Raw genomic sequence first — 14,816 nt, forward strand, 5'->3', positions numbered from 1 at the left:
TATGAATCTTCCATGGTTGTTTTTCTTTTTTAATGTTGTTTTGGCTCTTCAGAGCCTCTGGCAATTCCATAAGAATTTGAGGATTGGTTTCTGCAGAAAAGACCATGGGAATTTTGATGGAGATTTCATTGACTCTGTAAATTACTTTGGGGAGTAGTGCTATCTTAACAATAGTAAGTCTCCCAATCTGTGAACACAGGCTATCTTTCCATTTATTTAGGCCTTTCATTTCTTGCAGCAATGCTTTTTAGTTTTCAGTTTACAGTGTTTCATCTCCTTGGTTAAATTTATTCCTAAGTATTTTATTTTATTTTATTTTTTTTTTTTTTAGGGCCACATCCATGGCATATGGAAGTTCCCAGGCCAGTGGTTGAGTCAGCGCTATGCTGGCCTATGCCATGAGGTTGCGTGTTCGATCTCTGGCCTTGCTAGTGAGTTAAGGACCCGGCGTTGCCGTGAGCTGTGGTGTAGGTTGCAGTCGTGTCGCAGATCCCCCATTGCTGTGGCTCTGGCATGGGCCAGTGACTACAGCTCCAATTCGACCCCTAGCCTGGGAACCTACATATGCCGCGGGAGTGGCCCTAGAAAAGGCACAAAGACAAAAAAAAAAAAAAGAAAAAAAAAGTAATGCCCACCCCAGTGGAGCCACCGTTACCAGTTTTTTATGTGCCCTCTTCCCCGCTTCCTTTCTGTCTCTGTCTCATATTCTTTGTACTATCTGCTTTTTTTTCCACTTGATTTTCTTCCACTTGATTCTTTGGCAACTGCTATTATATTCATGGAGGGGTGCTTTACAGTGTGTCAGGCACTATGGGAAGTATCATGAAGTATGACATGGTTCCTGCCCTTGACAATTTTCAATCTAGTGGAAGAGATAAAACATTTACAAAAGAATTAGGGAACAGTTTATAAGCATATGAAATCCAGTTCTTAACTGTGTGGCTCGTGCCCTAGGATGTAAATAAACTGTCTGAGGGTAGGTCACAGCCATATCCCCAGCCCCTAGATCAGTACAGGAGCAACAGGACATGAGCTCAATAAATGAATGTTGGATGAATTTAACACTGTCTGTCTTTGGAATCTCACCCGGCCGAGGTGAGCCCTCCCATTCATCCTGAAAGATGGTCCCCAGGGGACTTTGTTCTGCAAAGTGGCACTCGGACAGGATGCATCTGAGAACATTGGGGCTCTCTAACTGGTTCAGGTTACGGCCTCACGGTAGGCTCACAGACATAGCACACATCTCTCAGCAAGTATTCTGGTGTCTTTCTAAAATAAGTTCTTACATAAATAGATCCTTGTTATGTTCCACTAAGTAAACGAACTGAGAAGAGGAGTATGAGGAAAGAGGGAAGAAAGCATGGTCTAGACATAGGGGGAAATGTCCCAGAAACCTCCAGACTGACAGCCAGGAAGTGGTGCCAGAGGCTCTGGATTCCAGGGAAGAAGCCAGTGCCTAAGCAAACGATTATTGATCTAGTCTTTTAAAATATTTTTTTCTGATTCCAGAATCATGATAGAAAACTTGAAAAACAAATCACAGTATAAAGAAGAAAGTAAACTATAAACCATGATTCAGAGAGCTCCCGTCGTGGCGGAGCAGAAAATGAATCCAACTAGGAACCATGAGGTTGTGGGTTTGATCCCTGGCCTCGCTCAGTGGGTTAAGGATCCAGCGTTGCCATGAGCTGTGGTGTAGGTCACAGACTCGGCTCAGATCTGATATTGCTGTTGGCTGTGGTGTAGGCTGGCAGCTGTAGCTCTGACTGGACCCCTAGCCTGGAAACTTCCATATGTTGCAAGATCGGCCCTAAGAAGCAAACATAAATAGATAAATAAATAAATAAATAAATAAATAAATAAATAAATAAAATTAAGTGAACCATGATTCAGGAATAACCACTATTTACATCATTATAAAAACATGACATGTAATTTTACTTGAACTTAATAGAAGGAAAAGAAACCAAACTTCAGATAAATATTTCTTCAAAATGAGATATTATTTCTTAAAAAACCGTCTTTCAAAACGAAAGAATTAAGAAACACGTAAAGAGGTTGGGGTTATTGCAGAAGTTCTCAACGTGAGGTGATTCTGCCCCCCACCTCCCCACCTCCCAGGATATTTTGGCAGAATAGAGATATTTTTTGGTTGTCAGTTTGCGGGGGGGCTGTTTGGGAACAGTCTAGGGATGCTGCTAAACATTCTGTGATTCTCAGGACAGTCTGCCACAGCAAAGAATTATCCAGCCTCAAATGTCAACAGTGCCACGAGAAACCCTTGTTTACTGCATAGTTGTGGTGGTTTTAAATAGCACAGATTTTTAAAGGGCCTAAGTTTGTTTCCAGTCAGCAAGGCATAGTCAGCTTTCTCGGGGATCATCAGAGTAGGCAGTTGAGACATGGCCTCCAGCCAAGCGGTCTGAGTTTGAACCCTGACTGCCACTTATTGGTAGAGTGACCTTGGGCAGCCTCTTTGGGCCTCAGTTTCCTCATCTGCAAAATTGTGGTAACTTTACACCTACTTCATACATTAGCCGAATGAGTAAATATAAGCAAAGTGCTTGGAACAGTGTCTGGTTTATGCTAACTCCATAGAATTAGTATTATTTCTATTATTGTTATATCTTAAACCAAACTAGAGACACAAATTAAGCTTACTTTTAGGATAATTTGCCTAAGAAACTTAGACATATGTTTCTTTCTTTCTTTTTCTTTTGGCCTTACCCGTGGCACGTGAAAGTTCCCAGGCCGGAGATCGAGCCTGTGCTGCAGTTGTGACCTGTGCTACAACTGTGGCAATGCCAGGTCCTTAACCTGCTGCACCACACAGGAACTTCCAAAAATACTTTTTTTTTTTTTTTTTTTTTTTTTTTTTTTTTTTGCTTTTTAGGGTTGCACCTGTGGCATATGGAAGTTCCCAGGGTAGGGGTCGAATCAGAGTTGCAGCTGCCAGCCTATGCTACAGCCACAGCAACTCTGGATCCGAGCTGTGTCTGCAACCTACACCACAGCTCACGGCAATGCCAGATCCCCAACCCACTGAGCGAGGTCCAGGACGGAATCTGCATCCTCATGGATACTAGTTGGGTTCTTAACCCACTGAGCCACAACAGGAACTCCCAAAAATATTCTTATCTAATGGAAACTTTAAGAAAAATAAACAAAATGAATACAGCTAGGGTTCACTTATAAATCTAAGGAATGTAAACATACATGAATTCAGAGGTTCAGCCAGTCCTTCCTGCTTTTGGAATTACTTGCTCAATGGCAGGTGACTTTCTGTTTCAGAAACATTTTCTTTTCTCTTTCCCCTTTATAGTAAAACATTTGAATACATTTTCATGGTTCAAAACTTAAGATAATGTAACAATAGAACATCATGCCGTCTTACCCCCACACTCTCCCCTCCACCTTCCCATAGGTAAACACTTTAATTCGTTTTTGATGTGTCAGTCCAGTGTTTCTCCACAAAAGAAAATGCAAATTCTGTATATTCTTCTTTTTTTTAAAAAAAAAACTATTATAGTTGATTTATAATGTTTTGTCAATTTCTGTGGTATAGCAAAGTGACCCATCATCTATATGCATTCATTTTTTCACATTATCCTCCATCATGTTCCATCACAAGTGATCAGATACTATACAGCAGAATTGCATTGCTTATCCATTCCAAGTGCAATAGTTTGCATCTACTAAGCCCAAACTCCCAGTCCCTCCCAGTTGCTCTCCCTCCCTCTTGGCAACCACACATATGTTCTCCATGTCCATGAGTTTGTTTCTTTTCTGTAGATAAGTTCACTTGTGCCGTATATTAGATTCCAAATATGTGATATCATATGGTATTTGTCTTTCTCCTTCTGACTTACTTCACTTAGTATGGGAGTCTCTAGTTCCACCCATGTTGCTGCAAATGGCATTATTTTGTTCTCCTTTATGGCTGAGTAGTATTCCGTTGTGAATGTGTATCACATCTTCTTAATCCATTTGTCCATTGATGGACATTTAGGTTGTTTCCATGTCTTGGCTATAGTGAATAGTGCTGCAGTGAACATAGGGGTGCATGTATCTTTTTAAATGAAAGCTTTGCCTGGATATATGCCCAGGAGTGAGATTGCTAGATCATGTGGTAGTTCTATATTTAGTTTTCTGAGATACCTCCATACTGTTTTCCATATTGATTGTACCAATTGACTGTCCCACCAACAGTGTAGGAGAGTTCCCTTTTCTACACACCCTCTCCAGCCAAATGCTGAATATTCTAATTTAGCTCCCTGCTCTTTTCCATTTAATGATCTATCTTGGCTATCTACCTTTCTCTCCATGTTACAGTCTATCTTCCCATGTTAGTACACAAGAGATGTTCCATCTTCTTTTAAGGTGAAATAGTATTCCATTATGTAGCTGACCTATACTCTATTTATAAAGGTTATGTAAACTTTAATAAATATTAACAATTGGTCCTCCATGTAGGGTTGTGTCATGCTAGACTCCCACCAGCAATGTCTGAACATGCTTATTCTCTTCCTGAATTGTTGTGGTTTTCAGACAATCAGCCATTCAAAACCGTACTGCACAGGCAGACATTACTGGGAGGTAGAAGCAGGAAACAAGACTAAATGGATGTTAGGGGTTTTCAAGGCTGTCTCCTTGGGAACCGGCAGAGTCAGCCCCTAGTTCAGGGTGGATTCCAGGCACTTGAGTAATTGGGTTGCATTGGCCCTAGGAGAACCCAGTATTCAGTGCTGATTAAGACCCACTAACATTGCTGTTTTTTGTTTTTTGTTTTTTTTTGAACTATGAGTTCTATAATTTGAATAATAGATTTGTACTCCATAATTCTAATGTTTCTTTTACAGAAGCTCTTTGGCCTAATTTCTGTGCTAGAACAAATTCCAATCCTCTTAAAACCTCTTCAGTAATAAGCTTCCACTTTCACACAAAAATGCTATGCTACTGATACAGTTGAAAAAGTTCAAATGGCTTCTCCTGCAGGAGCAATTCACAGCATCCCCAGATTAAGAGATTACCTGGGAAACCACTACGCTTCTTTTTTTTTTTTTTTTTTTTTTGTCTTGTGGCAATACTTTATTTTATTTTATTTTACTTTTAATGATTTTTATTTTTCCATTATAGCTGGTTTACAGTGTTCTGTCAATTATCTACTATACAGCAAAGTGACCCGGTGATACATACAAGTATACATTCTTTTTCTCACCTTATCCTCCTTCATGCCCCATCATAGGTGACTAGATATAGTTCCCAGTGCTATACAGCAGGATCTCATAGCTTATCCCACTATGTTTCATTTGCTTTCAGTTTGTAGGTATAACTTAGTAAATTTAGTCTTAATATTTCTGGATTCTTTTCAAGTTTTCCCTGCCAAACCCCCAAATATATTTATTTTCTCCCTCATTTTCAGTGACTATAAAAATGTCATTGCAGTGTAAATTCCAGAGATGCTATGGGTCTCAACTGTCAGGTGCTTTAGAAATTCTAAGGTATTTGAGAATTATATCCCTTAACAAAGTTAATTAATTCTTTATTAAAAATTTCATACCACATGGTTTACTTTTTATGTACATCTTGACTTTCTCATTCAGCTTCTTGTTTTTCCTAGAATTTCCAATTATATTTCTTTTCTTGTTGTTTACATAATATTTATCTTCATCTCATTGACAGCAAGCTGCAGTAGATTTAAATGCTTCTAGGAAGGACCCAAAGACATCCTACTCTAGGCTCAGATTCCCTAAAACCCTGGACCCCAGATATTTATACCTCAACATACCTCAGTTTGCCACATGTTTCACTTTTCCAAAACGTCATTCCCCCAAAACTTCAACTCCCCCAGTTCCATCAGATGCTCATCGCTCTAAATAATTTTTATCAGAATATAGTTTATTTACAGTGTTGTGTCAATTTCTGCTGTACAGTATAGTGACCCAGTCATATATATATAACAAATTATACACACACACATACTTTTTCTCATACCATCTTCCATCATTTTCTACCCCAAGAGATTGGACATAGTTCCCTGTGCTGTACAGTAGGACACCATTACGTATCCATTCTAAATGTAATAGTTTGCATCTAGCAATCCCAAATTCCCCGTCCATCCCACTACCTTACCCCTTCCCTAGCAACCAAAAGTCTGCTCTTCATGTTCATAATCTGTTTCTATTTTGTAGATGGGATAATTTGTGCCATATTTTAGATTCCACATGTAAGTGATATCATATGGTCTTTGTCTTTCTCTTTCTGACTTACTTCACTCAGTATGAGAATCTCTGGTTGCATCCATGTTGTTGCACATGGCATTATTTTGTCCTTTTTTATGGCTGAGTAGTATTCCCTTGGGTATATGTACCATCTGGGCCAGGGATTAGGTCTGAGCCACAGTTGTGACCTAGCTGCAGCAACATGGAATCCTTTAACCCACTGTGCCAGGCTGATGATCACACCTACGTCCTGGTGCTACAGAGATGCCGCCAGTCCTGTTGTACCACAGCGGAACCCTGCTCTCAATATTCTAACTCTGGTCTACCTTTTTTAAAAAAAAAATTGGGGGGGCGGGAATACAGTGCCTACCTTCTATACAATGTGATTGGCCCAGACTTCTTGCTCTGATGTGGCCATCAGACACTTCCCCATCCTGTCCTCTCTCCAGGAAGTATCATGGTTATTCAGCTTTCATTGAACCCCACAGGTGCTGAACAAGGCCAAGTATGGTCCAATGTGGATAAACTATATAGGGCCTCAGATCCATGTGAACGTGGCCAGTGCCCCACTCCTGGAGCAAGTGATGCGCCAAGAGGGCAAGTACCCAGTACGGAACGACATGGACCTGTGGAAGGAGCACCGGGACCTACAGGGCCTGACCTATGGGCCCTTCACCACGTGAGCTGGGGCCTGAGGGACTACAACAGGGCCCCAGAGGGCCAGGCACTGGGCAGCCAGTGGAGAATGGGCAGAGTAGGATTTTCCTGTGTCCTTGAACCTGATACTCAATCTAAAAAGTGGTGGCTGGGTAAGGCTGAAGTCCTCCGACCATTCATTGGCTTTTCCAGTAATGTGTCATATGACTATAAACAAATGAATAATTTCCCCTCCCTTGAGCTTATGTTTCTCATATATAAAATGGTAAGCTTGGACTAGAGTATCTCCAAGATATTTTTAAGAATTTCTAGGGAGTTCCCGTCATGGCGCAGTGGTTAACGAATCCGACTAGGAACCATGAGGTTGCGGGTTCGATCCCTGCCCTTGCTCAGTGGGTTAACGATCCGGCGTTGCCATGAGCTGTGGTGTAGGTCGCAGACGTGGCTCGGATCCTGCGTTGCTGTGGCTCAGGTGTAGGCTGGCAGCTATAGCTCCGATTAGACCCCTAGCCTGGGAACCTCCATATGCCGCTGGAGCGGCCCAAGAAATGGCAAAAAGACAAAAAAAAAAAAAAAAAAAAAGAATTTCTAGCTCACGGAGCTCCCGTCATGGCTCAGTGGTAAACAAACCCAACCAGTATCCATGAGGACATGGGTTAATCCCTGGCCCCACTCGGTGGGTTAAGGATCTGGTGTTGCCGTGAGCTATGGTGTAGGTCACAGACATGGTTCAGATCCTGTGTTGCTGTGGCTGTGGTGTAGGCCGACAGCTGTAGCTTTGACTCGACCCCTAGCCTGGGAATTTCCACGGGTGTGCCCCTAAAAAGGCAAAAAAAAAAAAAAAAAAAAGGATTTTTAGCTCACACTGTAAATCAACTATACTTCAATAAAACTTTAAAAAATGGAAAAAAAAGAATTTTCAGCTCCATTATTCTACATTATGGTTGAAATCTACCAACTCAAATCATAATGGGACATATCTATTTATAGCTGAAAAGACATTATTGTCATATTAGTTGGGAGGGCTCGATTTAATTTTTTTGGGGGGGGCAGCACCTGCAGCATGTGGAGGGTCCCAGGCGAGGGTCCAATTGGAGCTGTAGCAGCCAGTCTACGCCACAGCCACAGCAACACCAGATGCGAGCCTCATTTGCGACCTACACCACAGCTCACGGCAACGTCAGATCCTTAACCCACTGAGTGAAGCCAGGGATCGAACCCGCTTCCTCATGGTTGCTAGTTGGGTTCGTTAACCGCTGAGCCACGAAGGAAACTCCCTCAATTTAATTTTTAAAATATTTCCCAAATTATGTGTTATATGCTTGTTTCTGGTTATAACTTTCATGGATGCTCTCCACACACAAAGATAAATGTTGGTTTCAGCTTTAAAATTATACCTAGAAAAGTTAAGATTATTTTGGCAGTGACAAATTGAAGGATGGGCTGAACGTATTATATGTACACATATCAATTAAGGTAATAATTGAGAATCATTGGTGATAAACCATTCTCAAGGCCACAGCTTATAATTGGATATATTACAGCTTCTTTTACTGTAGTATGTTGACAGAACTTCAAAACAAATGGCTTTTTATTTTCCCTAGTTGCTTGATATCCATGTTTTTAGTCATTTTTAAAGAGACTGAAGCTGATCCTGGTGGTGGAAATAGTAGCAGCAACACAGATAAAACTAACTACGTGTCTATGACATGCCAGGCATCAGGTTAGTCTCTTTATATTTATTATTTTATCTTCACAACAAGCCCATAAAGTAGATAGTGTTATTATCCCCACTTTATAGGTGAAGAAACCGAAGCCTAGAATGGTTTTTGCACCATTTGCCAGAGGTAACACGATTATCAAGTAGTAGAATCGATTTCTCGGATTCTGGAATCCAAGAACTTACTGTCTTGACGCATTTGGAAAGGAAAGACTGGCTGGAAAGTTCCTTTTATCTGCCATTGATGCCAGTCCATTCATTCTGTCATCACTTGTCTTTCTTTTTTCCTTGTTTCTTCACAGGGGGGTGACTTCAAAACTTAATTCCTAGGCCTTTTTTTTTTTTTCCTCCCAAAGTTCTGGAAAAAGAATAGAGAAGGTTCTCCAAGATCTTTATCCTGGCGCCTGACCCTACAGGCAAGATTTGGGTCCCAAGGGTGCTCTACAATATTTGAGACCCAAATCTTGGCAAGAGAGGAAATCCTGAAAGTTAATTTTTTATGGTGATAGAAGGTAACTGTTCTTACTGTGGTGATCATTTTGCCATGTATACAGATATCAAATCATTATATTGTACACCTGTATAATGGTATATTATTAGTTAGACCTCAATAATAATAATAGTAATAAAAAGATTTAGGTCTCAGATTTTCACCAGGTCAGGCCATCTCTGGACTTGATGGTTCAGATTTAGAATTGGAGCTAAACCATTCTATTTATAAATGTTTAATCTAAAGCCAATTTCCTAAATATGTCATACCCTATATGCATTTAAAAGCTATTTTGCTAACCTGTAAAGGTTTTTTTGTTTGTTTTAGCACATACACTTTTAGAATCTCATTTTTTTAAATTTTTTACAGCCACACCTGTGGCATATGGAAGTTCCCAGGCCAGAGGTCAAATCGGAGTTGCAGCTGTGGCCTAGGCCGTAGCTAGTGGCAACACCAGATCCTTAACCCACAGACCCAGGCCAGGGATCAAACCAGCATCCTTGTAGAGGCAATATTGGGTCCTTAACCCACTGAGCCACAAGGAAAACTCCCTAAAATCTCATTTTTTAAAGTCTTGTTTCCCCAAGAAATAGCTTAACAACCACAGAAGTGCTCTAATTTTAGTTCTTCAAATCCGATTCCTTCTGTTGGAAGACTTTTACTCTTGGAGAAGCACCTAAAACCTGAAGTTCCAATAAATGGGTCTATTCTGGTTTTCATTTCTTTTCCAGCACCACTTTTAATTTATTTATTTAATTTTTTTGAAGACTTCCCCAACATAATAAAGAAAACTCTTCGGGTTTGAGGTTCATTTAAACAAAAATATATTTTTCAGATTTATTGAAGTATAGTTAACCAATATTTCAAAATTAAAAATACTGATTCTTGCCTTAAGATTTTTAATGTTCTTTTTCTTTTTAAAATACCTGTAAAAATTCCAGTAATAAAATATTGTTTTCCTACCCCTTAGTCTCATCTCATCCTCCTGAGCGATCTTAATAGTTCAATGTGTATTCTTCCTACTTTATGTTGAAACATGAAAATGTACATGTGGATATGTGGGGTTTCCTCTCTTCTTAAAATTGCACCATGTTATACTTATTACTCTGCAACTAGCTTTAAAAAAAATTGACTGATGAGTTCCTGTCGTTGTGCAGTGGTTAACGAATCTGACTAGGAACCATGAGGTTGCGGGTTCGATCCCTGCCTTGCTCAGTGGGTTAAGGATCCAGCGTTGCCGTGAGCTGTGGTGTGGGTTGCAGACATGGCCCGGATCCCACATTCCTGTGGCTCTGGCGTCGGCCTGAGGCTACAACTCTGATTAAACCCCAGGCCGCCTGGGAACCTCCACATGCCGCGGGAGCAGCCCTAGAAATGGAAAAAAAAAAAAAAATTGACTGATGCCCAGCTTGCTTAGGCAAGGTAACAGGTTTGGGGGGATAGCTGAGGGTAGGGGCATCCCTGACATTAAGCCCCACTATGGGAAGCACATTCCTACTCATGTGAGCATCCTTGCTTAACCAGGATGGGCACCCAACCACCTCCCAGATGGCTATGGCAAGAGGGCCCAGGGCATCAGCCTGGTGCTGTCTCTGTCCCCTTGGCCCACTGAGCCAAGCAGAGCACAGCGGTCCAGAATCTGAGCATCCCAAGAACCTTAATTTGCTCCTCCTTTATTCCTCATCCTCCACACAGAGGGACTGGAACCACCGTAGCCCCATAGCTCATTTCACAAACAAAAGATTCTGGAGATAATCAGAGCCAACATTCATTCAGCATTCGCCATCTGCCAGGCACCGATCTAAGCATGTTCATTGTCCTACTAAGAAAGGCACTCTTATTCCCATTTTACAGTAGGGGGAACTGAGGCACAGAGGAGTTAAGTTCACTTAGCCAGTCATCATCCGACCTATGATTTGACCCTGGGCATACTGGTTCCAGATGCCCACCTTAACCACTTTCTTTACGCTGTAGTGAGATTCTGAAGTTTGGGGATTTGAAGATTCTGTCATTTGAAAGATCTAGGAGTCTGAGATTTTTCTGGACTCTGTAGGGGTCTCAGGATGGGAAGATGCCATCTAATCCAACCACCCCCATCAGATACTGACATTGGTGCTGCCCCTCCATTCTCTCCAGGGAAGGAGAGTCATGGTACCGGCTGCGCCAGGCTCTGAACCAGCGGATGCTGAAGCCAGCTGACGCTGCGCTCTACACCAATGCTCTGAATGAGGTGGTCGATGACTTCATGGTGCGACTGAACCAGCTTCGGGCAGAAAGCACCTTGGGGGACCACGTGCCCGACATAGCCCACCAATTCTACTTCTTCGCCTTGGAAGGTACCCTTGTGAGGGGAGGGGCTGGGGTGGGCGTGGGTCAGAGGTATGTTGTGCTCTCCCCCTCAAAGCCCCCTGGACACCATCCTGTGGCCCTGTCTCCTGTGACGGCCCCTGTGCCCTGCCAGCTATTTGCTACATCCTGTTTGAGAAACGCATTGGCTGCCTGGAGCGCTCCATCCCCCAGGACACCAAAGCCTTCGTCAGATCTGTCGGGTTCATGTTCCAGAACTCACTCTACGCCACCTTCCTCCCCAAGTGGACGCGTCCCCTGCTGCCCTACTGGAGGCGATACCTGGATGGCTGGAATACCATCTTCTCTTTTGGTGAGGAGTCTGGGGAAAGAAGTTGGGGTGTGGATCCCAGGGTCTGTGCGGTAACTGTCCCACTCGGGACTTCCTCACTTGGTCCTGGGAAACCATGACTTTTGACTTCATCCTCCATCGTCCCTGTAGGGAAGAAGCTGATTGATCAGAAACTGGAGGAGATAGAGGCCCAACTGCAGGCGGGGGGCCCAGAGGAGCCCCGGATATCTGGTTACCTGCACTTCCTGCTGACCAGCGGACAGCTCAGTCCTCGTGAGGCTGAGGGCAGCTTGCCGGAGCTGCTCATGGCTGGAGTAGACACGGTGCATGAGGGGGGAGGGCGAGGAGACCAGGGCCTCCCAGGTCCCATCCTGAACCAGTTCCCCACTGTCCCCCACCTGAGCCTGGCCTTCGTTCCTCCAGGTAGCCCCTTTTCTTTCTGTAACCTGGATGTAGAGCTGGAAGAAAATGGGGGTGGGGTGGGGAGCGGGTCGTTGAGCCTGGCGGAGGTGGGCAGGGAGTCGTCCTTTTGTAAGAGGGATCCTGCCCCACCCCACTCTGGAGCCTCTCTGACAGGTGGGAAGTTCCATCTCACATCTAATCTGCTCTCTATCACTATAATCTAAGCTGAGAGTTGAAAAGCTTGTCCATAGAACCTTCTTTTTTTGTTTTTGTTTTTGTTTGTTTGTTTGTTTGCTTCTGCTTTTTAGGCTGCACTCACAGCATCTGGAGGTTCCCAGGCTAGGGGTCCAGTCGGAGCTGTAGCCACCGGTCTACACCAGAGCCACAACAACGCGGGATCCGAGATCCGAGCCGCATCTGCAACCTACACCTCAGCTCACGGCAACGCCGGATCCTTAACCCACTGAGCAAGGCCAGGGATCAAACCCCCAACCTCATGGTTCCTAGTTGGATTTGTTTCCGCTGCGCCATGACGGGAACTCCCATAGCACCTTCTTAGCAGGACCTCTTTCCTGTCTTTTTGTCACATCGGGTTTCTCTGTTGAAGTCTCCTCTGCTGTTAGGGTGTGATTCCCCATGGCGTTGGTCCTTAGCCCGTTCTGAAGGCAGGTTGAACATGGAGGGAGGGCCCTGTGATCCCTAAGCCCAATCCTGCCATTTCCGAGATTAATTTTTCTCCCACATTTTGCACACACTCATTCGCACACAAACCCTGCCACCACCCAGCTGACCTTTTTCCTAGAAATCCCTCCTCACTTCCTCTCTCACTCTGCCTCCCAGACATCCAACACGCTGACATGGGCCCTGTACCATCTTTCAAAGAACCCAGAGATCCAGGCAGCCTTGCATGAGGAGGTGGTGGGCATGGTGCCCGCTGGGCGGGTGCCGCAGTACAAGGACTTGGCCCACATGCCTCTGCTCAAAGCTGTGCTTAAGGAGACCCTGCGGTAGGATACCGTCCCCAGGTGCAAGGGTCTGTGTGTGGAGGACTCAGAGACGAGTGGGAAGTGGGGGCTGCTGGGCTGTGGCCAGGGTCAGCAATGAGATGGGAAGAGGGGCCTGGGGGACCAGAGGAATGTGGCCGAAGGAGTGGCCCTCCAGCCCTCCTTGGATCCAGAGGCAGACCTGCACCTTCATTTCCCCGCAGCCTCTACCCTGTGGTGCCTGTGAACTCCAGGGTCATCACAGACAAGGAAATCGAAGTTGGTGGCTTCCTCTTTCCCAAGAACGTGAGTGGGGCTGGAGAGCCAGGGTTCCCTGCCACCCCCCCCCGCCCCACAGCCCTTACGCTGATGTGCTGCCCTTTCTTCCTCTGCAGACACAGTTTGTCTTGTGCCATTATGTGGTGTCCCGGGACCCCAGCATCTTCCCTGAGCCTGACCGCTTCCAGCCCCAGCGCTGGCTGAGGAAGAACCAGACGGATGCTCTCAAGGGCCAGCACCCATTTGGCTCCGTGCCCTTTGGCTACGGGGTCCGGGGTTGCCTGGGCCGCAGGATTGCAGAGCTGGAGATGCAGCTGCTGCTGACAAGGGTGAGAGGGAGAGGCAGAAGGGCTAAAGGGAGCGGGGGGCTAAAGGAGGAGGAGGCACAGGGTGGGAGCACACAGAGTAGGGCACTGGATGGAGTCACGACTCTAATCGTCCACGTGCCTTTTCCCTCCCAGCTGATCCAGCAGTATGAGGTGACTCTGGCCCCTGAGACGGGGGAAGTGACGAGTGTGGCTCGCATCGTTCTGGTTCCCAATAAGAAGGTGGGCCTGCGTTTCCTGCAGAGACAGGGATGAGCTGGACCTCTGCCCTCCTGGGGCAGCCTCCTCTCCTCCCTTGCTCCCTGGCACACGAGGCGGGAGAAAAAGGAGCTGCCAGGTGACAGAGGTTGGAGATGCTCCGTGCCTCCCTGTAGAACCCTGAGCTTTTGCTGCTTTTATTATTTTGAGCATCTCCCTCTCAGATAAAAGGCCGCCTCCATGTCACACTGCTAACCTTGGGGACTATATGCAATAAAAGGGTTTTTACTGATAACTGGAAACCTTTGTTATTCTTTTTGATGACCCAGCATCTGAGCCTCTTTCTGTATTTGGGGAACACCTTCTCTCTACTTACAAATAGTGGTGGGAGGCAGAGCTGCCTTCCTCCCTGGAAACTGAGAACGCCAAATGCTTTCCCAGACCTCAGAGAGGCCTTACCTTCACCTGGCATTGGCTGAGGCCCTGCCCAAGCAGACGCTGCAGAGTGACTTCCCAGCCACCAAAAGGGGCACCTTTTTTTGAACAGAAAGGCCCTAGATGCAGGCAATGAGGTGCTACAAAAATTGAAAGAGCTTGGAGTTCCCTTCATGGCTCAAGGGTTAATGAACCCAACTAGAATCCACGAGGATGCAGGTTGAAAGAGCTTTAGGCCAGGCCTACAGGAATGACCCTAGGGACACCACCAGGAGGCTGACCAGCCTGGGAAGCTCCACGTTGGTCACACTCAAGAGGACGAAAGCTGGGAAGTTCCCACTAGAGCTATTGACCCTAAAGCTACTCCATGTTTCCCAGGTTTGTGCTGGCTAAAGAAAAAATAAAATTAAAAAAAGATACCCTCTCCTCCTGACAACAGGAAGAGCAAGACCAGCAGAGGCGTGATC

General features: G+C 44.8%; 1 protein-coding gene across 1 annotated transcript in view; it reads left to right on the plus strand.

Annotated features, from left to right (window-relative positions):
* The window catches only part of CYP27A1 (cytochrome P450, family 27, subfamily A, polypeptide 1), a 42,311-nt gene extending 28,102 nt beyond the window's left edge, over positions 1 to 14,209 (plus strand). Inside the window, 8 exon segments of the mRNA NM_001243304.1 lie at positions 6,710 to 6,900; positions 11,225 to 11,424; positions 11,550 to 11,747; positions 11,877 to 12,049; positions 12,969 to 13,135; positions 13,336 to 13,417; positions 13,507 to 13,719; positions 13,852 to 14,209. Coding sequence (NP_001230233.1) covers positions 6,710 to 6,900; positions 11,225 to 11,424; positions 11,550 to 11,747; positions 11,877 to 12,049; positions 12,969 to 13,135; positions 13,336 to 13,417; positions 13,507 to 13,719; positions 13,852 to 13,971 — 1,344 coding nt within the window. The 3' untranslated portion in view covers positions 13,972 to 14,209.

The sequence above is a fragment of the Sus scrofa genome, chromosome 15, assembly GCF_000003025.6.
Source record: "Sus scrofa isolate TJ Tabasco breed Duroc chromosome 15, Sscrofa11.1, whole genome shotgun sequence".
In the NCBI taxonomy this organism is placed as follows: Eukaryota; Metazoa; Chordata; class Mammalia; order Artiodactyla; family Suidae; genus Sus; species Sus scrofa.